Source organism: Saccopteryx bilineata, chromosome 4 (assembly GCF_036850765.1).
Source record: "Saccopteryx bilineata isolate mSacBil1 chromosome 4, mSacBil1_pri_phased_curated, whole genome shotgun sequence".
In the NCBI taxonomy this organism is placed as follows: Eukaryota; Metazoa; Chordata; class Mammalia; order Chiroptera; family Emballonuridae; genus Saccopteryx; species Saccopteryx bilineata.
Window position 1 is genome coordinate 145,387,783 of NC_089493.1, and position 24,096 is coordinate 145,411,878.

General features: G+C 39.1%; 1 protein-coding gene and 1 pseudogene across 1 annotated transcript in view; both read left to right on the plus strand.

Moving 5' to 3' along the window:
- The window catches only part of VPS41 (VPS41 subunit of HOPS complex), a 281,951-nt gene that overhangs the window by 124,755 nt on the left and 133,100 nt on the right, over positions 1-24,096 (plus strand). The window contains exons 8-9 of the mRNA XM_066272129.1: positions 21,691-21,810; positions 22,922-23,068. Of these exons, the coding sequence (XP_066128226.1) occupies positions 21,691-21,810; positions 22,922-23,068 (267 nt within the window). The remainder of the gene's footprint in view (positions 1-21,690; positions 21,811-22,921; positions 23,069-24,096) is intronic.
- On the plus strand, positions 16,063-16,287 carry LOC136336796 (U2 spliceosomal RNA; annotated as a pseudogene).

The following is a 24,096-nucleotide window of genomic DNA, read 5'->3' on the forward strand; positions in this document are numbered from 1 at the left end:
TTTAAAAAAGCCATTATAATTTCTTCTAATGTTAGAAGCTTAAGAAACATTGGTATTTAAATGTGTCCTCCATTCAAGGACTTGAAACATACAAACTATTGACTGATTTATTTGGATACATTAAAGTTTTTTATGTAAATATGTATTTAGTTAGTAGTAAAAAGTAGTGTTTATTGAATAAAGCAGTGGTTCTCAAAGTGTGTGCCAGGGTGCACTGGTGCACCCTAGAAGATTTCATAGGTGTGCCTATGGTATTTCAGAGAAATATGTGCCTGTTGGGGACCAAAAAACCAACAGGGTTTTTGGAGTTCAGAATTTGGGGGGACAGAGGTGTGGGGAGTTGGCTGTAAGCTGACGGTCTGCCCAACCCCCCACCTCACTTGCCTGATTAGGTTGCAAGAGGCTGTTAAGCTGTGGTGCTGGATTGTTTACACTATCTCCCATGTTCCCTGGAAAGGCTGGAGGCAAGTTTCTTCTATCCTCTGGTGTAAAACTAAGCTGATATGTATGGTGGGGGTTTTGGATTGATGGTTAAACATAAGGAATTGTCTCTTGAAGCCTTTTGGATTTCTATAAAAGAAGAATATGTGGCAATATGTAAAAAAGCTTTGAACATTTTGCTACAATTTTCAACATCCTATTTATGTGAATTAGGATTTTCTACCCTCAACACAACTCAGAGTAAAAAGAGAGGAACTCTTCAATGTATTGACAGGGAAATTAGAGTTTGCCTTTCAGATATATGCCCAAACATTGAAGAAATCGCTAGGACACATCAGGCTCATGTTTCTCAGAAACACAGGAATGAAAACACTTAACACGTTTGCACGGGGACCTGCGGAATTTACTAAATCTTACTAAGAATGTATCTATATATATAAAAAGATAACTTTTTATTTTATTTTATTTTTTAACCCCTCTTTTTTACAAATTCTAAAGAGCATAACAAAAAATGTAGCATAGCCCTGGCCGGTTGGCTCAGCGGTAGAGCGTCGGCCTAGCGTGCGGAGGACCCGGGTTCGATTCCCAGCCAGGGCACACAGGAGAAGCGCCCATTTGCTTCTCCACCCCTCCGCCGCGCTTTCCTCTCTGTCTCTCTCTTCCCCTCCCGCAGCCGAGGCTCCATTGGAGCAAAAATGGCCCGGGCGCTGGGGATGGCTCTGTGGCCTCTGCCTCAGGCGCTAGAGTGGCTCTGGTCGCAACATGGCGACGCCCAGGATGGGCAGAGCATCGCCCCCTGGTGGGCGGAGCGTCGCCCCATGGTGGGCGTGCCGGGTGGATCCCGGTCGGGCGCATGCGGGAGTCTGTCTGACTGTCTCTCCCTGTTTCCAGCTTCAGAAAAATGAAAAAGAAAAAAAAATGTAGCATAAAAATGCTTTTTAATGTTAGAATATATTTAATTTTGTCGTATTTATTTCATTTAATTACCATAAAAGCACGCTTGGACTTTATATTTTTTCTTTAGTATTTGACTTAATTATTATAACATATTTCTCAGAAATTTGTATATAGTGCACCTACAATTATTTGTAGGATTTTAAATGAACCCCAACTTCAAAAAGTTTGAGAACCTCTGGAATAAACTATAGTGACCTCTTTGTATATAGTTAAATAACTGGAGAGTTCCAAAGTGTGCGCAGTGTTGTATTGTTTGCAGAAGCCTCTAGACCAGGGGTCTCAAACTCGCGGCCCTTCGAACAATTTTGTGCGGCCCGCAGACTAATCCACGAAGTTCAAAATATTTTGGATAAAATTAAGTAAGCCTAGGGGCCTACTTGTATTTTTCATTTCTCTAGCATCCTAGCTAGATATTAGCTTAGTTAACAGCAGTTGTGATGCGAACTACAGTTTCTGGTCGTTTTGTGACACTGAGTAAACTGCATGTACGATTGTGCTTGTTGTACTGAATTTTTTTTGTTTTCAACTGCAGTCAGAAAAGTGTTGCATAACAGTTGCCTTTTGTAGACCTAGTGCGGCCTGCCAAATGGCTGTGATCTTGCTCTGCGGCCCACATGCTGAGTTGAGTCTGAGACCCCTGCTCTAGAGAAAGTTCTTCCTTCTGTGTGTGTGTGTGTGTGTGTGTTTGTGTGTGTGTGTACTTTTAAAGGTCACTCAAGCTGTACAGTATTGGCATTAGTGTGTTTTATTGATTTTAAAGTAGATTTATTTCATTGAAGATATTTTAGGAAATATTTCAAATTTCATTAAGCAATGTATCTGGTTTTAAAATTAAGAAAAAGGCTTTTAATTAAGAAAGGAGTAGTATTGTAAAATGGTTATTTTCAGTTTGAAGTGTTAGCAAATTTTTAAGAGGGGCTGCTGTTATATATATATAACTAAAATTACAGTATTTTAAACCTTTGAAAAATGAGAAAAGCAAAGATTTAGGTTGGCCGAAATAAAACATTCCCCATTCCAACTGCACTTTTTCATTTATTGCCATAAACTAAGCAGAACAAGTTTGAAGAGTCCAACACTTAGCAATAGTGATAACATTGCAATAATTATATACTGTATGTATCAAGACCTCTTCATTAAGAGCAAATAACAGACCATGGGAGGGAAAGAGAGTAAAGACAAATATCATGTAACTGAGAGGTTAAGACCTACTTTTATGAAATAATTTACTCTTCAAAAAAATTGGAGCAAAGACTAGACAGATGAAAGCGCAGCATGGAGTAAAACATTCTTAACCCTTAAGAACACTGATCTTAGCCCTGGCCGGTTGGCTCAGTGGGAGAGCATCGGCCTGGTGTGCAGGAGTCCTGGGTTCGATTCCCAGCCAGGACACACAGGAGAAGCACCCATCTGCTTCTCCACCCCTCCCCCTCTCCTTCCTCTCTGTCTTTCTTCCCGTCCCCCAGCCAAGGCTCCATTGGAGCAAAGTTGGCCCGGGTGCTGAGGGTGGCTCTGTGGCCTCTGCCTCAGGCGCTATAATGGCTCTGGTTGCAACAGAGTGACGCCCCAAATGGGCAGAGCATCGCCCCCTGGTGGGCGTGCCCAGTGGATCCCGGTCGGGCACATGCGGGAGTCTGACTGCCTCCCCCTTTCCAACTTCAGAAAAATACAAAAAAAAAACAACAAAAAACAAAAAACAAACAAACAAAAAAAACCACTGATTTTTTTTTTCGCCTGACCAGGCAGTGGCGCAGTGGATAGAGCATTGGACTGGGAGGCAGAGGACCCAGGTTCAAGACCCCAAGGTTGCAAGCTTGAGCGTGGGCTCATCTGGTTTGAGCAAAGCTCGCCAGCTTGTTCCCAAGGTCGCTGGCTCGCGCAAGGGGTTACTGGGTCTGCTGAAGGCCTGTGGTCAAGGCACATATGAGAAAGCAATCAATGAACAACTAAGGTGTCGCAATGTGCAATGAAAAACTAATGATTGATGCTTCTCATCTCTCTACTCCTGTCTGTTTGTCCATGTCTATCCCTGTCTCTGTCTCTGTAAAAACACAAACAAACAAACAAAAACACTGATCTTTTCTACACTGAAAGTCAAATGTATCTTGGAATTATATGCCACCTTCTATAAACAATGGCAAAAGTGGCACAGAGACTAGAGAGGTGAAATAGGAAAAGTAGAAGTCCCTCAGTGAGCTATTCATGATTTTATTTCATAAGAATACTTGAAACAGATGTCTAACTTAATATTTTACTTGTTATGACGTTATTAAAACTTTTGATTCCTTAAAAACATTAAAAAAATTAGAACATACATTTCAGTATAGCCCCGCAAAACAGCAATGTAGCAGAAAAAATCTGATACTGTAGTTTGACACATTTCTTGGTATTTCCTTTAAAGGTTCCAGCTTGTTAGGTTTTTAGAGATACTCCTTATCCACCAGGGACTAGGAAGAGGAGGCTCTAGTTGTGTCTGGCATAAACTTTTATTTTAGATTTTCAAGGTAACTTGTTAGAGGCTGAATGCCTTAGCTAGTTTTATGGACTCCCTTGCCTGACACATGAGCATATAAAAAGCTTCTTCTTAATTCTGTTTTGTTTCCATGTTGGGGGAAAAAAGGGGGAGGAAACAAAAAGCACATCTCATAAAAGTGCCATTGGAGAGAGCTTTCAAACACGAGAACCAATGGACGTTTTTTAAGTGTAACCTTGCGCAGCAAGAATTCTAATACATGAGCATAGCAGTGAGATTATTTTAGAAATAAGTCTGCTAAGCATATCTTGTCAAGATTTTTTTTAATTGCTCAACTTTCTCTGTCAGGAGATAAACTTTAGCTTCCTATGACCTTTACCTTTGAGCTGTGAAATATACTTCATAATAACTGGCTATACGATTTGACAAATGATTAAATTGTCACAGTGCTGTTTGCCGCAGAGCTCATCTTTAGAAGTGAGGTAGTCAGCCGTCTGGTGGTGTGGTGGGATGGAGTGAGGCGCCTGGCTGCAGGGACAGGGTGCTGTGTAAGCTGGAAAATGCCACTCAGCAAATGAGGAAAAGACCTGTGTGAATGAAGTGAGGAAAACATCTCACTGTTCAGGGCTGAGGGCTTGTGGCAAATTGTACCTGAAGGATAGAGGTGATAGAGTCTTCTAGTTTTTATTAGTTACCAATGGAGATTTGCAATAACAAATTGCATTTTGAATCCTTTTTGGAAGAGGATTCAATAGAGCAGCTTTCTGTAATAATGCAAATCTTTTTAAACTTCACACAGCCCAGTAAACCATTGTGACCACTTAATCATGGGAATATAGAGGTGCTTCCTTATGATATATTTGCTTATCTTCTGGCCAGGTTGTAACTGGGGTTCTTGGGGTCAAAAGGGATTTGACATCATTATCCCTCTTGGTTTATTGTCTAGTGGATTTCCAGGATGGTATTTCTGCAGTTGGTCAGATGTTGATCTTAGGCTGCCTTCTATTTACAAACTTTTCTCACACATTACGCCACAGGCAACCATCAATTTTATGTCCCAGTGGTTGTATGGTGAACCATTGTAAATAAATACCTTAATTTCTACTAGGTGCTCTACCATAGACTGTGGTCCTGTTGTAAAGTACCCAATCCACAATTCCATGGGTTTTTGTAGAAACGCTAAGTCCAGATAAGTTTTGAAGAGTTTTATTAAAGAAGGAAATTTATTAAATATGCTGGCTGCATATATCTTACATGGGGTAGCAGTCCCAAATCAAGTATCTCATTAATATTCTAGGGGTTGGCTATATATATCCTTAATTATACATGGGCGGGGAGAAAGCATGACATCCCAACCTTTGTCTTAGCCTACACAAGTTTGGGAAGAGGATGAAGGAGGGGGATGGGACACAATTCATTAGCAAGTTCATAACATCTGTCTATAAGTTCCACAAATAATGTTTCTACACATTAAAACTTACAAGGTAACACAATAGTAAAAATGTCACTCTACAATATTAAAAAATATTCCTATATTTTTCAGTGTTCACCTGCCATTCATTTGATCAGAAATACATACATTAACTACTTGCTTTCAGGAGGGGAGGGGTAGTTTCCATTGGGAAAAATGCCTATAAATGGCCCGTCAATATAAGAAAAGGTTTAATTTAACCTTTTCTCTTCCTGCACCTGACTAGATATTCACTCACTTCCTTACAGGTATGAGAGGAGGTCAGAGAATCCAAATTTTTTTCCCCTCTGCATTCACAATACAATGCCATCGGCCATCCTAGTTTTGATGCTAATCAAAGAAGCATAGAAATCACCCTTACAAAATCTCTCTGAGCCTAGCCCAAATTAATAAAATGTTCTTTAAGCTTCCTAAAATATTAATATTAATTCTGTAACTTTTGATACCTTACAACAGTCCATTCTCAGAATTTCAGTTCATGCTTTAAACATACCAAAATTAATTAAAAACCACTGTTGGGCAGATAAAATATATTATGCTCACTTTGTTAAAGGTGGCGCTGCCCACGTGGAAGCCTGTCGCCCAGGTGATTGCTTGGGATGGCCCTGATTATGTTAATATGTGTTGGGGGAGGGCTTTTGCGCCAAAAGGTTTTAAAAGAAAGAGAGATCATATTGTTTCGAAGAAGAGTGATTACGTTCTAGGAGGAGCCCATGCTGTAGGAGAGCAGAGAAAGACCACGTGGAAGAGGCCAGAAGAAGCAGCCAAGATGGTGGAGTGTTGAAGGAGAAGCCAGTTTGTGCAGAGTTTGTGCAGGGAGAAGGAGATGGGAACAGAGGTGAATAAGGGTGGTGAGCTAGAAACCTTTGATTCTAGGAAACTCGAATAAGTCAGTAGCTTTGTGAGCACTGAATGAGTGGATTTTGGAGCCCAGTGTGTGTTTTTACTTGTCCGCTGGGTGCAAGCTAGGATTAAAGCTAATGGCCCACCAGTTCTTCGTTGTTTCATTACTGTCTGTCCGAATCCAATGGGAACCTGCATGGGCCAGGCGGCTGTGATGGTGGCTGTGCCTACTGGCTTTACAACCACCAATTTATAGTTGGTAAAACACAAATACAGTGTTCATAATCATTTTTTATGTATGTAAAACGAAGTTGTAAAATAACTATATTATAAAAGTATATTTGGGCTCTGGCTGGTTGGTCAGTCAGTTAAGAGCATCATCCTGAAGCAACAAGGTTGCGGGTTTGATCCCCAGTCAGGGCACACGGGAAGCAACCAAAAAATTGCACAACTGAAACAACAAATGCTTCCCTTTCTCCTTTGCCTCTTTCTTCTTCTCTCTTTTTCAATAAAAACTCATCCCCTACCAGATAGCTATGTTGGTTGGAGCCTTGTACCAGAGACGGTTCAATTCCTCAGTCAGGACACATACAGGAGCAGCTCAGTGTTCCTGTCTCTCTCTCTCCCTGCCTTTCTCTCTCTCGAAAATAAACAAATAAAAAATAAAAATAAAAAATAATTAAAATAAATAGTATATTTGGGTCTCACTGGTGGTGGCACAGTGGATAGAGCACTGACTTGGGATCCAGGTTCAAAACCCCGAGGTCACCTGCTTTAGCGTGGTATCATCAACATGATCACATGGTCACTAGCTTGTGCCCCAAGGTCACTGGCTTGAATATTGGGTCACTGGCTCAGCTGTAGCCCCCCAGTCAGGAACATAGAGAAAGCAATGAATGAACACTTTGCCGCAACTATGAGTTGATACTTCTCATCTCTCTTGTCTTCCTGTCTTTCCCTCCCTCCTTATCCCCTCACTAAAAAAATAAAAATAGAAAGTATATTTGGGTGGATTTTTTTGTGTATGCTGAACTGACTAGAGCTAAAAATAGAAATCAGTACTTAAAGTAGAAATCATTTTTAATGTCAAAAACAGGTGTTCTCCATTGCTTTCAAAATTGTTTGTCTCAAATATTTATTACTTTTTAATGTCAATGTGTAGGACTCCCAAAATATTTGAGATGGATCCATGGCAACTTCATTTTTCTCAGTGATCTGCTTGTTTCACGTCCATCAAAAGCCTGTTGAGAGTAGAAGCATTTTTTCTTTAATGAGTTCAACTGACTGTTTCATATGTACTATCTCCATATGGATTGCAGCATCCCCCTGAATTCTGATGTTAAACCTGCTGTCTTCCTAGAGCAATTAGACTACCTTTGTTCCTGCTGAAAATATTTTGCTCTGCATGTTGAGAATGCTGTGATTGTTAAGTGTTTTTGAAAAACCAGTGACTGCAAGAATTATTGCCTCATTCAGAATTTCTTATGCTGTTTTAATACCTGTTGACTGTCATTAACACTGGTCTTTTGACTACTGTTCCTAACTAACTTTGGAAGGTATTTTTCCTTTTTCTTTCTTTTTTTTTTACGATAGTGCTATATAAAGTCACAGTTGCAGACATTGTAAGTTGGCGTCCCCAATACGAGCTAAATCACATTCATTTCACTGGAACTTTGGCTTCTTGAAGACAATATTCTGTTAGTCCATGTTGGGTCTGTTAATACTTAGTAGCTAGCCCTGGCCGGTTGGCTCAGCGGTAGAGCGTCGGCCTAGCATGCGGAGGACCCGGGTTCGATTCCCGGCCAAGGCACATAGGAGAAGCGCCCATTTGCTTCTCCACCCCTCCGCCGCGCTTTCCTCTCTGTCTCTCTCTTCCCCTCCCGCAGCCGAGGCTTCATTGGAGCAAAGATGGCCTGGGTGCTGGGGATGGCTCCTTGGCCTCTGCCTCAGGCGCTAGAGTGGCTCTGGTCACAATATGGCAACGCCCAGGATGGGCAGAGCATCGCCCCCTGGTGGGCAGAGCATCGCCCCTGGTGGGCGTGCCGGGTGGATCCCGGTCGGGCGCATGCGGGAGTCTGTCTGACTGTCTCAACCTGTTTCCAGCTTCAGAAAAATGAAAAAAAAAAACAAACAAAAAACTTAGTAGCTAGATTTCAGGAATGGCATTACATTTCTTAAAGCAAATAGGTAGAATGCTGTTGGTGGAAATTAGATAATAAGATGATTAATCGGAATGAGTACAGCAGGTCTTCTGAGAAAAAAATGTGTGTGTACATATTGTATGTATGATCATAGGGTGACCTTTGTCATTGAACATTTTGGGTTTCCTGCCATGTTGTTTGTTTTCTTTCAATTCTAATTCAGTTTCAGCTGATATTCCTTTTAATGTGTGTGTAACAGTGAAAATTAGAACAAATTAAAGTCCAACAGTAGTGAATTAGATGTGTTTTGACCTGCAGCCAAGGATCACCAGGAACATATGAACAGGATGGGAGGGAAAAGGTGCTAAGAAGAAGTTACTATAGGATTTGTGCTGGTACAAAGTGAGTTGGGAGGGTTTAAGAAAAAAAGGGCTTTGCTCTAGATTAAATGGTGTCAGGAAGCAAAAAAAATGTACCGTTGGGTATTTTAATAAATCTTATCTAGAAGGAAGAAAGGCTAAGTCAAGGCTAAAGACATAATTGGTGAAGAAGCAACAGTTTATAGTTTAGCCTGGTTAGCGGGATGTTTAGTCATTCATGTGGCTTGGGAAACATTTATATATCTTTTGTTTGTATTCAGATTTGATTATGGAGTAGTGTTGTTTTTGTCCTGTTCCTTCATGATCATGAGGCCTTGTTGATGCTGGTGTTCTGTGAAATTGTTTATATTCATTGGGCGACCACCAAGGCCTAGCTGTGAGAGCCAGTTCCTGAATATCTGCTTTTCTTTCTTAGTTGGAACAATTCAGATGCCCGGCATTAGCTAGATTGCTTCTTTTGAGTACTTTACAAAAATATATGTATAGTCTGATTTTATTTATTTTTTGCTAGGGATATGATTATGTATGTGGCAATATTTAGGGAAGGTTATACAGCAAATTATTAACAGTATTGTTATTTTATTAATATCTGGGCATTAGTGAGAGTGTTCTTTCTGGGCACTGGCAGGGTGGCTCAGTTGGTTAGAGCATTGTCCTCATACATCAAGGTTGCAGGTAAGATCATTGGTCAGGGCACATACAAGAATCAACCAATAATGCATAAATAAGTGGAACAACAAATTGATGTTTCTCTCTCTCCCTCTCTCTCTTTCTAAAATCAATTTTTTAAAAAAAGAGTGTTCTTTCTGGCCTTCATTGGCTTTTATTTTCTGCCAAAGAATATTTGTAGTAAACAGGTATTCCTTTTATAATAAAAATCAATAATAAAGGAATGTATAAAGTAATGTTAAGTCTTTGTATCTCTTTTTAACATTGTAAAATCAAATGAGATTCCCAACATTATTGGAATCTTAGCTCAAGTATTCTTTCATGGTTACAGAGTATTGCATCCTGTGGGTCTGTTTAATTTTTTAGCCATTCTTATATTATTGGACCTTTGTAATTAGTATTTGATTATCATAAATCATGCTGTAAGGAAGCTAGAAATCTTTGGCCATGAATTTTGTCTGTGCTTCTGAATGGTTTTCTGGCACCAATTCCTAGCTTGGGCATTGAGTCAATGATTATGGTTACTTTCTAGGCTTTTGATACATGCAGCTAAGTAAAATTGCATTCTAGAACACATGGCACTTTTATACTAGCTGCTTGTGAGTGGACTTGTTTCACCACATTGTTTGCCTATTTAGTATTCAAAGATAGTTCATTGTTCTATTTTGTACCTTCTTTGAATTATTAGTGACTTTGAACATTTTTATTTACCTTGTAATTTGTCTGATTGTATTCTTTGCTTGGGGCAGCTTTTAATTAAATATTACCATAGAAGCCTGTCCACTTGATAGTTATTGTCAGTTTGAGCACAAATTATTGCTGCTTACTGAATAGCCTACAGTCCATTCAACAAACTTGGATAAATCTGGAATAATTATTCTTTCTTTTAGAGAGGCCTTATATAGGAGTCATAATGAGACTTTACCGTAGACTTTGAAGTGCATAAAAGAGGCTGAGTATATTTTACTACCCAGATGTGCTTCTGCCCCGACTATCAATCCTGCAGCTTCCACAGAGGCCACCAAAGAAAGGCCAGTACCCTAGCTGAAGCAGTTTCATTCAATGTGGCCTCTGTGGGGTCCTGACCTTTGGCTTTCCCTCATTTGCTTTTCTTTTAATTGAGTAAAGTGCTTGTTCAGATACATAAATCTGTGTGTTCAGGTGACTTTTCCTGTTATTTAAGACAGTGATTTTGTATTTTCTTTATTTACATCCTCACTGCGAAGATCTCCCTGTACATCTATGCGCACCATTTAAAGTTATCTATGATTGAGATCGTGTAAAATTAAAATTAGAGATATTTGTTCATAGAACATTAATTCAAGTTTAATTACCCAGTGGATGACTTTTAAATGTGTGTTTCTTTTATTTGTTTGTTTGTTTGTTTTGCTATGGAAGGGGTCCAACTTTAAACCCAGCCTGGAAAATGTAGCCTCAGGCAGCTGCAAACTGAAAAACAGACCCAGGATGTTTGAATAACCACACCTATTAAGTGTGTGGAATCCATAATGGAAGGTTACTTATTTATTTTTTTTAGTGGTAAAATTGTTTTAAAATGCCCCCCCATTTATTTCTGAAATTACACTTGCAATTATGAGTTTGCATATGCAGAAATTGCAGATTGCTAGTTAAATAGGGGTTCACCTCACATGCTGGCTACAGTTGATTCCTAAACCCACATAGGTGGGCACAGTAGCTACATAGATTTATATCCATTTGTCATCACTAGTTTTTAATATAAAGGAAACTGCTCCTATGTGGTACTGCTAGTGTTTAGCTTCCTTTGTTCATATTGAACCCATAGCTTAGATTTCTTGGTCACTAAATTGTCTGTTCCTTATATTGATACAGAATTTTTTAAAAATTATAAACATCATTCTGTTTACATAGTTTTCTCAGGACTAGTTAACTCATGGGGTTTTCTGAAGCCTGTGTGGATTTGGAGTTGTGTTTACTCAAATAGTACGCGGAAGCAGGTGGCCTAGCAAATGGGCTCCGGAAAGCCAACATGTTCAATTACCTCAAAGGAAAGGAGTTTGAAGGGTTATAACTTGTTCAGAAAATAGCACTGCATTTAAAGCAGGAATATATTTGGGAAATTCCCTTTTTCTTCCTACATGTTTTATGTTATCTCTTGATGGTGTTTGACAAAGCTGTGTGTTTTAAAGTTTGGTACGGAGCCCAAGTCAGAAGCAAGACAAAGGCACTGTCTGTCCTCTAGTTCTTCTTCCTGCTGCTCCTGCCTCCAGCAGCTTCAAGCCCCTATCTGCTGTCAGCAGCCAGCCACTGTCCCGGCTCTTCTCTGTGCTCACTAATGTTTGTTCACTTGCCTTCTTGACTGAAAATTTCATTCCTAATCTTGGGTTGGTAAGTCCCTCTGTGTTAAGTCCTCCCCATCATTCCCTTTGTTTTTAAGGAGAAAAGTCTTACTTGGTGTGTTGTATTTGCTTAATTTTGATTTTATTTCTTTGCTTCTCTATTGTCTTGAGCTCCAGAATCTTCTCTAATCTAGTATTTTATCTTAGGTGGAGACTTTGTTTCCATTTAGCCCCTGGTCCTTTCTGTAGGAATGTACCTGGTATCCAAGACCTTCCCAGGACCTTACACCTCAGCCCATGCTTCTCTACCTTCTTGTCTGCCTCAGAGCAAGCTATGTTGCTGGTGTTCGGGAATCCTGAAGGATTCCAGTGATTTGTATACTTGAAATATCACAAGATGATTAAAAAGAGGCCAGTCATACTCCCTTTTCTCCATCAGGGAAGAGTGGGTGAGGGGTAATGACAGGTGTTATGTGACCAGAATCAGCAGTTTTATTACTGCCGGTAGGAATCTCGCCACATGTAAGGGAGAGTCTGGGATGTGCATCCCTACCACTCTGTAATGTAGAAAACTACTAGATAGATTTATCAGCACAAAACATAGAAGAATAAAGTATATTGCTGAAAATGTGAGGGCTCCTGTTGAAATATAAGTACCAAGAGTGCTGACTGCCAGAATGTGGATTTATGGGTAATAAAGCCCTAACATACTTTCTCCAACAACAACAAAAAAATAGATATTTTTGGAAACAATTTTTCTGTCTATGTACTTAGCTCCCATTGAGCTTAAACTGCTCTCAGTATTGTGATAATGACAATTCAGTATTATAGGATGTGGAAGATGAACCAAATAAATTAACCAGCTGCTTTTAAGGTAGTTCACTCAATGGCTAAACCTCAGATGCTTTGTAGAACATTCGTGCTCATCAGTCTCTAGTCCATTTTATACTAGAAGAAAGAAATGAATTTTATTAAATGTCCGTGAAATACAGGCAGATGGTTTTGTGGTAGTTAAATTAGCATAGAATATTTGTGAGAAAAGCATCTTATCTTTACTTAAATCACTGAAGCAGAAATTTCCTTGGCTTTCCTGCCCAACAATGTGTTTCTGTTTCAAATTCCCATGGATTAGGATTTAAAAAGCAAATGGAGAGTGGTTTATCTAGTCCTTCTCCACTTGCATGAAACTGGATGTCCTACAAAATGTTATAAATGAAATCCTGCATGTAGAGCAGATGTATTTGGAGAATTTCAAAGGACAGTAATAGGAATGATTCCATAATTACTAGCTGACATTTAAGGTTTTATACTATGTATAAATTGGAAAAGAGGACTCATTAGTAAAGATTAAAGTAGAGTAGAGAGGTAATTCAGAAATAAATGCTTCAAAGGCTAAGCAGGTGATGTAGAGGAGAGAAGCAGGCTAGGGACAAGACAGTGGGGAGAAGTGGGCACTGTGGCAATCCAGATTGCCTTCTGCAAGCTTATAGACACATTTTAAATGAACACTGTTCAGTCCAAGTTGGCATCCTTGAAATAAAGGTACTACAATTACTTAAATTGAATAGGAGAAGATTATTAACCTTAAAAGTAGTTTTCAAGTTTCTGACAAGCTGTGCACAAATTATATACTCTGGCATTGAACAAAGGGAAATAGACCAACATTTCAGGAGTAGGACACGGGGGTCATTGTGAGGCCTTTCGCAAAACAAAGATATGTATTATGTGTACAGTCACAGGGTTCTTTTCTTTAGATTTTGAGATTAGGGCCGATTCCACTGGACATCACTAATTACAGATGCGTTAAGTAACAGGGGTTTTGGGGAATTATGGAGCCTCTCCTGAAGCAAATACATTGTGTGTATGGGCAGTGAAGGAAAGAATAAGACTGGATCCTGACCAGATGGTGGTACAGTGGATAGAGCATCAGACTGGGATGCAGAAGACCCAGGTTTGAAACCCCAAGGTCTCTGGCTTGAGTGTGGGCTCATCCAGCTTGACCACGGGGTCACTGGCTTGAGTGTGGGATCATAGACATGACTCCGTGGTTGCTGGCTTGAGACCAAAGGTCGCTGGCTTGAGCAAGGGGTCACTCGCTCTGCTGTAGCCCCCCTCCACCACACCCCCATCAAGGCACATATGAGAAAGCAATCAGTGAACAACTAAGGTGCTGCAACGAAGAATTGGTGCTCCTCATCTCTCTCCCTCCATTTCTCTCTGTCCCTAACTGTTCCTCTCTCTATCACAAAAATAAAAAAAAAAGAACAAGACTAGTGGACCTAGAAAGGCATACTCAATATTTATCATATATTATGCCTTGCGTGTCTAGAAAAGTATAAGATGTGGTCTCTTTCCCCAATGCATTTGCATCCTGGGAGGTGAAAGGTGAATACGTGATCTCAGTGAACAACATAGTTGGTGGTACTCATTATCCCCTGAAAGAACAAGCATCGCCCTAAAACATACAATGAACAAGAATTTAGGGGGAAATTATTTGACTTACAAAAGAATTCTTCTAAACCAAGAACTTCCTAATATATTTAAGGCTATTTACATATAGTTTATTACTTATTTTTCATCTACAAAATATAAAGTAATTGAAACTTTTAGTATTTGTAAAACATTAGAAAATAACACGAATCATGTCTAAAATTGTAATATAAATTTACGTTTGTTTAATTTACATAAGTTAGCATGTTAGCCTTTCCCACTTGTCTGAACATCCCCCTTGGTTGCACAGAATGCCATGCTACTTCTGAGCTATCAGATATTGCTGACGGAGAAGCTGCTTTCCTGTTGTGATTCCATGCAGAGCAGCATCCACAAGTGTGTGTGCTGTGCTGGAATCTGGAAGCTCAGACGTGGTGAGCCGGACAGAATTCGGGATTCTCTTTTTCCATTTCTCCTGGCCTTCTGCTGTTGGTTTTCCTTGGCACTAGAGCAGGAGACCAGGAGGCCAGGGTCCAGCCAGCCTCAGCTTCCTCTCATAACCCAAAAAGCAGAACAACCACAACAGACAGATCAATTGGAGTGAGTTTGATTTTGGTTGCTATTGCAAGACTTTATTCACAGTTTTCTATAGTTAATGTTTTATTTTAAAAATAGTTACAGTTAATGTAAATTCTAATACATATTCAATTTGTTTCACACATTCCTTCTTTAAGTTTCAGTGAATTCTTTATATTGTTTTGTTTCAACTGTCCCTTTATATTATCCTGATTTTGTAAAAATAAGAGAATGGCTTTTTATTCCCGTATTAACATTATAAAAGTAATTTATAAATGTTATATAAATATAAAAATGTTTCATGTAGAATAATTATGAAACAGAAATAATATAAAAATCTATCATTTCTAGAATTATGATATCTTTAGACTTTTATATATGGCTACACATTCATATTTTATTTGAAGAGTGTATTTAATACTGTTTTACAATCTGCTTTTTTATTTAATATGCCCTGAACATCTTTTATGTTAATAAATATACATATACAAATCATTTACCATATTTCCCCATGTGTAAGACACCTTTTTCCAAAAAATTTGGGGTCTAAAAACTGGGTGTGTCTTATATACAGTGGTTGTGATATTTCAAATGCCATAGATGGAACTGAGGACGAGAGGCAATATATGAAGACAGTGATTTGTCATCAAACACAGATGAGTACAAGCTAATGGGTGGGAGTTTTGACAGTGATGAGGAGTTATATGAATTTTATGATGAATAAAACTTGAGTTCAATAACTTTATGTAATACTTTTTTTTTTCAAATTTCAGGCCCCCAAATTAGTGTGTGTCTTATACATGGGAGCCTCTTATACATAGAGAAATGTAGTACTTTTTATTTTTTTAAGTAAGAGTAGGGACAATAGTGAGGCAGACTCCCACATGCACCTTGATTTGAGAGCATCAGCCCCATATGGGCCACCCTACAGGCCCATATGGGGCTGATGCTCTCAAATCAACCAAGCTATCCTCAGTGCCTGAGGCTGATGCTCAGACCACCCAAGGCACTGGCTGCAAGAGGGGAAGAGAGGGTGAAAGGGAAGACGGAGGGAAAGAGAAGCAGATGTCACTTCTCACGTGTGCTTTGATGGAGGACTGAACCCAGGACATCTGCACCCCAGGCCAACTCTTGATCCACTGAGTCAGCTGGCCGGGGCCTATATAGATCATTTAAAAGTGGATGTGTATGTTTCATATGTCTGGCTCTACTTCATTTTACTCAATCATTCCCCAGTGTTTAGTCCATTTCTGGCTTTTAGAACTAACTGCACATACATCTTTATTCACTTGTCTGATCACTTCTTAGCATGAATTTCTAAACATGGACATAGTGATTTCATTTGAATCCATAATGCTAAAAGATTGCTTCTCAGCTTTTTGGCTGAGATCAAGTGTAGTCATCTGTTTTTACCAGTTTAACTTCTGATACATCCACTATCTATAATGTTAAATGGATGTATCAGATGGAAGATGGATCTTCCAGGAAGATGGTTGGACTACTGCTTAGTAGTTTGAGGGTAGGGTGCCTTGTTTCCTGTGCACATGTTCACACACACATACAATGCCTGACCTTGTATAGACCCCATTTTATGTTTTTTTGTCACCTTTTTCAAATCGTTATTGACTATAAAGGTTTGGGTTTATTTCTGAGCTTTCTATTCTGTTCCAATGATCTATATTTCTCTTTTTATGACAGTAACGTGCTGTTTTGATTACTGTAGCCTTGTAGTATAGTTTGATACCCAGTATGTGATTCCTCTAGCTTTGTTCTTTCTCTAGATTGCTGAGGCTATTCAAGGTATTTTGTGGTTCCAAATAAGTTTTTGCAGTATTTATTGTAACTCTGAAATATACCATTGGTATTTTAATAGGAATTTCATTGATCTCTAGATTGCTTTGGGTAGTATGGACATTTTAATTATGTTAATTCTTCTAATCCATGACACAGTATATGCTTCCACTTATTTGTATCTTCTGCAATTTCTTTCTTCAGTATCCTATAATTTTCTGAGTACAGGTCTTACATCCTTGGTTAAATTTATTTCTAGGTACTTTACTTTTTGCAATAGTAAATGTGATTGTTTTTTTAATTTCCCTTTCTGATAGTTCATTATTGGTATTTAAAAATGGCATTGATTTTTGAATATTAATTTTATATCCTACTACACTGCCTAATTCATTTATTAGCTCTAATAGTTTTCTGGTGCAGTCTTTAGGGTTTAGGGTTTTCTATTTACAATATCATGTCATCTGCAAATAATGACAATTTTACTTCCTCCTTTCCAATTTGGATGCCTTTATGTCTTCTTCTTGTCTGATTACTGTGGCTAGGACTTCCAGCACTGTATTGAATAAGAGCAGTGAAAGTATACATCCCTATCTTCTTCCTGATCTTAATGAAAACATTTGTAGTTTCTGTTGTGCTTGATGTTGGCTTTAGGTTTGTCATGTATGCCTTTATTATGTTGAGGTATGTTTCCTCTGTTTCCACTTTGCTGAGACTTTTGATCATAAATGGGTGTTGGATTTTATCAAATGCTTTCTCTGCATCTCTTGATATTATCATATGGTTTTTATCCTCTAATCTTTATTTTGTTTATGTGGTGAACAATACTAATTGCTTTCTGGATATTGAACCAACCTTGCATCCCCAGAATAAATCTCACTTAATCATCATGTATGTCTTTTTCTTTCTTTTTATGACAGAGACAGAGAGAGACAGAGAAAGGGACAGACAGACAGGAAGGGAGAGAGATGAGAAGCAATAACTCTTCGTTGTGGCACCTTAGTTGTTCACTGATTATTTTCTCATGTGTGCCCTGTCCGGAGGGCTACAGCAGACGGAGTGACCCCTTGCTCAAGCCAGCGACCTTCAGCTCAAGCTGGTGAGCCTTGCTCAAACAAGATGAGCCCACACTCAAGCTGGCAACCTCGGGGTCTTGAACCTGGGTCCTCCATGTCCCAGTCTGATGCTCCATCCACTGTACTACCACCTGGTCAGGCTGATTTTTTTAATGTATTGCTGGATCTGGTTTACTAATATTTTATAGAGGGTTTTAGCATCTATGTTCATCAGGGATATTAGTCTATAATTTTCTTTCTTTGAAGTGCCTTTATTTGGTTTTGTAATTAGGATAATGCTAGCCTTATAAAATGAGATGGGTGTTTTTCCCCTCCTGTTGAATTTTTTGGGATCATTTCAGGAGGATAGGTGTTAGTTATTTTCTGATGGTTTGTAAATACCACCATGTGAAGCCATTTTTCCAGGACTTCACTTGGAGGTTTTTGATTACTTCCTCAATTTCACTGGCTGTACTGATCTTATAATTGATTCATCTTTACCAGCTCTTTCTTTTCTTCTTCTTCTTTTTTTTTTTCAATTTCAATGGCATTTAAGTTTATTATCATGTTAGAAAACATTCAACATTTTTTTTATTTTGTTGATGTCAATTTTTGTTTTGAGTTTTAATTTTATAAAATATTTTACTCTGTGGCAGTACAGATTCACACACACATCTAAAATGTTTAATTGAAAAACATTTTTGTTCTCTTATATTTTAAAGTGAATTTATAGCATTTAAGAAGTTCTAGAAATAATTTCTTTGAGGTTTTTTTGGGCTTATATTTAAAATCCTAGATAAACTTAGTAAAATTTAAAGTCTTCAGTGAGAAGTTTGAGTTTGACTATCCTAGAATGTAATGTATCTTTCCATTTATTTAGTTCTGCTTTTATACCCTCAGTAAAATATTTTGGTCATGTAGCTGGTTCATGGACATCTGTTTCTTTTCATTAACTTCTAGAGCTGTGGACTCTCCCTTGTTTATAATCTTGAATGTGACCCCTAAAGTGAAGAATTGCAATTTTATTTTTCAGAGTGCTTCTGGTTATAGTTGAATTTTCTCTTTCACCCAGTGATAGAAAGTATTTATTTATTTATTTATTTATTTATTTATTTATTCTATTTAAGTAGGAGGAGGGGAGTTAGTGAGACAGACTCCCACATGTGCCCAACCAGGATCCACCAGGCCACCCCGTCTGAGACTGATGCTCAAATCAATTGAGTTATTTTTAGTGACTGAGGCTGACATGCTTGGACCAACCGAGCTATCATCAGGACCCGGGGACAACCCTCAAACTGAGCCACTGGCTGTGGGAGAGGAAGAGGGAGAGAAGGAGGAGAGAGAGGGGGAGAGAAGCAGATGGTCACTTCTTCTGTGTGCCCTGACTGGGAATCAAACCCAGGGCATCCACATGCCAGAACAACACTGCCACTGAGCCAACTGGCCAGGACCCCCGTTTTTATTTATATATATATTTTTTTAGAGAGGAAGGGAGAGAGCACAAGAGAGAGACAGGACCATTGATCTGCTCCTGTTTGTGTCCTGACCAGGGATCAAACTGGCAACTTCTGTGCTTTGGGATGATGCTCTAACCAACAGAGCTGTCCAGGCAGGGCCGATTGTTCCCCTTTTAATACTGCCTCAGTTTTGTCTAGGTGGGTCTTGTTGAAGGACAGGAACTAGATGCTGGCTCCACCATACTTTGGTCCTGGGCCTCTAGCCACCATCCCTCACAGCAGGTGCTAGTGGAGCACTCTCTGGGCCTAGCCCTCAGTCACCCCGCCTGATCCAGACCACATACAGAAGACCAACATTTTCATCTTATCAATTCCTCATGTTTAATATAGTAGTTTTTAGCTACCTTTCTTTAGTGAAAAGTGTTGCTGGAGCTATATTCTCAGAATTTCTTCTCCTTTCCCAAAATTGAAACCTATCCTATTATTATAAAACACTGAACACATTCAGTGACCTTCCAGAGCCAAGAAGGTCACTGAATATGTTCAGTGTTTTATAATAGGAAGAGGTTGCATCACAGACAGAACAGACCTCAGGATCTCTCACTGGAAGCAGGAGACACACTAGTGGTGATTTACTGAGACCTGGGCTAGGAGAGGACGAAAGGGATGGAGGTCATTTGAGAGGGTCTTTCTATATCTGTCCGGTGTGAAGACAGGACTCCCTGTGTTCAGTAAAAGCTATGCCTACAGCCTCAACTGTAGACTGTGTGAAGCCACCTTTCTTTTCCATGAATAATGGAGAACTTCAAACATTTAAGGCATTTAAAAGTGACCCTTTTAGGCCTTGGCCGGTTGGTTCAGTGGTAGAGCATCAGCCTGGCGTGCAGAAGTCCCGGGTTTGATTCCCAACCAGGACAGGAAAAACGCCCATCTGCTTCTCCACCCCTCCCCCTCTCCTTCCTCTCTATCTCTCTCTTCCCCTCCCGCAGCCAAGGCTCCATTGGAGCAAAGTTGGCCCAGGCACTGAGGATGGCTCCATGGCCTCTACCTCAGGTGCTAGAATGGCTCTGGTTGCAGTAGAGCAATGCCCCAGATGGGCAGAGCATCGCCCCCTGGTAGGCATGCCGGGTGGATCCCGGTTGGGCGCATGCGGGAGTCTGCTGACTGCCTCCCCGTTTCCAACTTCAGAAAATACAAAAAAAAAAAATAATAGTAACCCTTTTGAAGATGACAGTTATTTAATTTTAAGATTCTGTTTTCTTTATTGTGCACTTTCTGACTATATGAGCCTAAACTATTGAGAAAGATATATTTAAATATTAAATAAAATGTAGCCTCACCAGGGAGTGGTGCAGTGGATAGAGTGTTAGAATGAGATGCAGAGGACCCAGGTTCAAAGCCTGAGGTCACCATCTTGAGTGCGGGCTCATCTGGCTTGAGTGCAGGCTCACCAGCTTGAGCATGGGGTCACTGGCTTTAGCCCAGAGGTTGCTAGCTTGAAGCTCATGGTCACTGGCTTGAGCCCAAGGTCGCTGCTCGAGCAAGGGATCACTCAGTCTGCTGTAGCCCCCCGGTCAAGGTACATATGAGAAAGCAATCAATGAACAAGTAAGGAGCTGGAACAAAGAATTGATGCTTCTCATCTCTCTCCCTTCCTGTCTGTCTGTCCCTCTCTGTCGCTCTCTCTGTTTCTCTGTCTGGGTCACACAAAAAAATTAAGTAAAATATAAATTTACTTTTTTCCTAATACTACCCTTGCTCTTTAGGGGTGGAAGAGTCACAGTAGGCACTAAGGGAAACTGAAGTTTACTCTGGTAATAGGGAGTTTACATTCTATTATTATTGTGTTAGCATTTGCTTTTAAATGATAAATATGTTTCAGGATGCATGTGTGAGGTTATATACTGCAAGTTATACATTGTATAAATTATATCTTGTATATATTAAGTTATTAATATATTGTTATATATATTGTGTAAATTATATATTCTATAAATGTCGTAAAGCATTTAAATTGGCTACATAAAAAAAACCTTTAACGAATTGTATCTTAATAATGCATGAATTATTAGAACTACAGTCTTAGAGGTTTTGACCAGTTATATATTTGGTTATAAAACTTAGTTGGCAGATAATTTTTTATTGTAGAGATTTGCTTTTAAAATAAAAACCTTAGCTACTCTAAACTCAAGAAGTTTCATCCTTAAGCAAATTTCTCTTTATGACATGAATTATTGCTCAAATGTCATTGTTTAATTATTTTTCTTGGGTTAAATGAGAAACAGACTCCTTCTAGTGATTGTGATTTAATTTGTAACTAATATGAGGTTTTGATTTCCCAGTTTAACAAATAAATTAATTCTTGAGCAATCATTTGAAGAACATACTGTGATACAAGTCTTTTGACTAATGTGCATTATCCTCCTTGAATTTTGGTATTTTGGTGCCATCTAGTGGCTTGACTTTGTAGTAACTTCAGCACTCAAACATTTTAAATAGTGTTCTCAGCAGTATAAATATATAGTGGAAATTTTTTCAAAATACAAATTATATAATATTTATTGTAAGTCTGCATAAAATTTGGGGGGGATAACTTGTCATTTGGTCAATGGCCAGGCAAAAATAGGGAGGAAGGAATCTGATACATGCTTCTTGGTTTCTAAAATTCTGTTGTTACTCTCTTTGTTCCAGTTGCTGCTGTTTGAACGGTCCTGGATGAGCAGATGGAAGTCTTCTGTTCTGCATGAAGGGGAGGGGAACATAAGGAGTGTGGAGTGGAGGGGCCATCTGATTGCTTGGGCCAATAATATGGTAAAAGCTTGTCTCCATCTTCCTAATGCTTCTTCAGAGACAAAAGAGTAGCTGACCTGAGAGACTGTAACAAAGGGAAAAGGCATCACTTGCTCTGGCTGTCATTTCAGAGAGATACAAATGGCAACTCATGTCATACCTACAGGGGTAAAGAAACTAGATTGCTCTTAGCTTTCATAACTCCCAACATATTCTGGACTCTGTTTTAGAGGAAGAAACCTGAGCCATGGAGAATTGCCTAGAAAATGAAAAGGCATCTGAATACTTGAAGGGCTGCATTGTGAGTGTGGTCTTGAAAATACCATTTGCCTACTAGCCAAGGGCAAGTAGCAGTAGATATTAAACAAGTACGGGATACGGCTGATTCGTTTTTACTCCCAGTATAATCACAAGCAGAATATCAGCCTGCCTTTTAAAAGTGTGTCATGGGTTTGATGCTGCACTTACTTAAAATTAATATGAGTTAGAGCAAAGAGAAAGTTTTAAAATGTCTTTTGATATCTGGCATATCTTTTGGAATGTCAAGGTATAACTTAATAAATTAGTTCTGTTCTATTCTCCAAGATGCTACCTTGCTAATGCAGGACTTTTTTTTACTTTTCCTGGGTCACAGGAAGGGAGACAAACCTGTGGCCTCTTGGTTTATTTTTAATTAGCTCCTTGTTTGATGTCTCCATGTGAGTACTTTAAATGTCAGGTGTAGTTTTCTTTACCTGGTTGATTTTCAATTTCAAAGTGTTTCTGAAAAGCAAACTTCATTTTGAAGAGAGTAGAATGATGCAATTAGAAATGTTGCTTGTCTGTCACTTTGGAAATGCAGTTGACATCTGTACATTTCACATTTATGTTCTACTTGAGCTACTGCTGCCAACCACTAATAAAATTGCTTTTGTCCACAAAGTAGCACAAAGGCTCTCTTTTGTTTGGGGTTCTCACAGGTTTGTGTGGAGTGGGAGCATTTTCCTTTGCATGGCTCTCAGTAGTGCTCAATAAACACTGTCAATATTTTGCAGTGCTGGTTATCAGTGGTGTGTAGCAGGGGCTGGTAATAAAGTTTCCTTTACTTTTCTTCTCCTGGGTAGAGGATACTTAATGCTGTTTTATTTTCCAGGGTGTGAAGATTTTTGACATCACCTCAAAACAAAGAATCACCAATGTGCCCCGGGATGATATAAGTCTTCGCCCAGATATGTATCCGTGCAGCCTTTGCTGGAAGGACAATGTGACACTGATTATTGGCTGGGGGACTTCTGTCAAGGTGGTTTTGCTTGTCTTATAAATAAGTACATGTTCTTACAGACCTATTGAGAATGGGCCAAAGGAATAAGAGTTTTTGAATGGCTTCTTGGACCAAAGTATTTTCTACCTGTGTATTATCATCATGTGCTAATCATTTAATGCTGAATCTTTTCATACATATTAGTCTATATTAAGAGTCTTTTTTATTTTCCATTCTGTAAAAAACAAATTGTAAACTTTTTTTTTTTTTTATAATAAATTTTTATTAATGGTAATGGGATGACATTAATAAATCAGGGTACATATATTCAAAGAAAACATGTCTAGGTTATCTTGTCATTAAATTATGTTGCAAACCCCTCGCCCAAAGTCAGATTGTCCTCCGCCACCCTCTATCTAGTTCTCTGTGCCCCTCCCCCTCCCCCTAACTCTCTCCCTCCCTCCCTCCCATGTCCTCCCTCCCCCCACCCTTGGTAACCACCACACTCTTGTCCATGTCTCTTAGTCTCATTTTTATGTTCCACCAATGTATGGAATCATGTATTTCTTGTTGTTTTCTGATTTACTTATTTCACTCCTTATAATGTTATCAAGATCCCACCATTTTGCTGTAAATGATCTGATGTCATCATTTCTTATGGCTGAGTAGTAAGTATTCCATAGTGTATATGTGCCACATCTTCTTTATCCAGTCTTCTATTGAAGGGCTTTTTGGTTGTTTCCATGTCTTGGCCACTGTGAACAGTGCTGCAATGAACATGGGGCTACATGTGTCTTCACGTATCAATGTTTCTGAGGTTTTGGGGTATATACCCAGTAGAGGGATTGCTGGGTCATAAGGTAGTTCTATTTGCAGTTTTTTGAGGAACCACCATACTTTCCTCCATAATGGTTGTACTACTTTACAGTCCCACCAACAGTGAATGAGGGTTCCTTTTTCTCCACAGCCTCTCCAACATTTGCTATTACCCGTCTTGTTGATAATAGCTAATCTAACAGTGGTGAGGTGGTATCTCATTGTAGTTTTGATTTGCATTTCTCTAATAA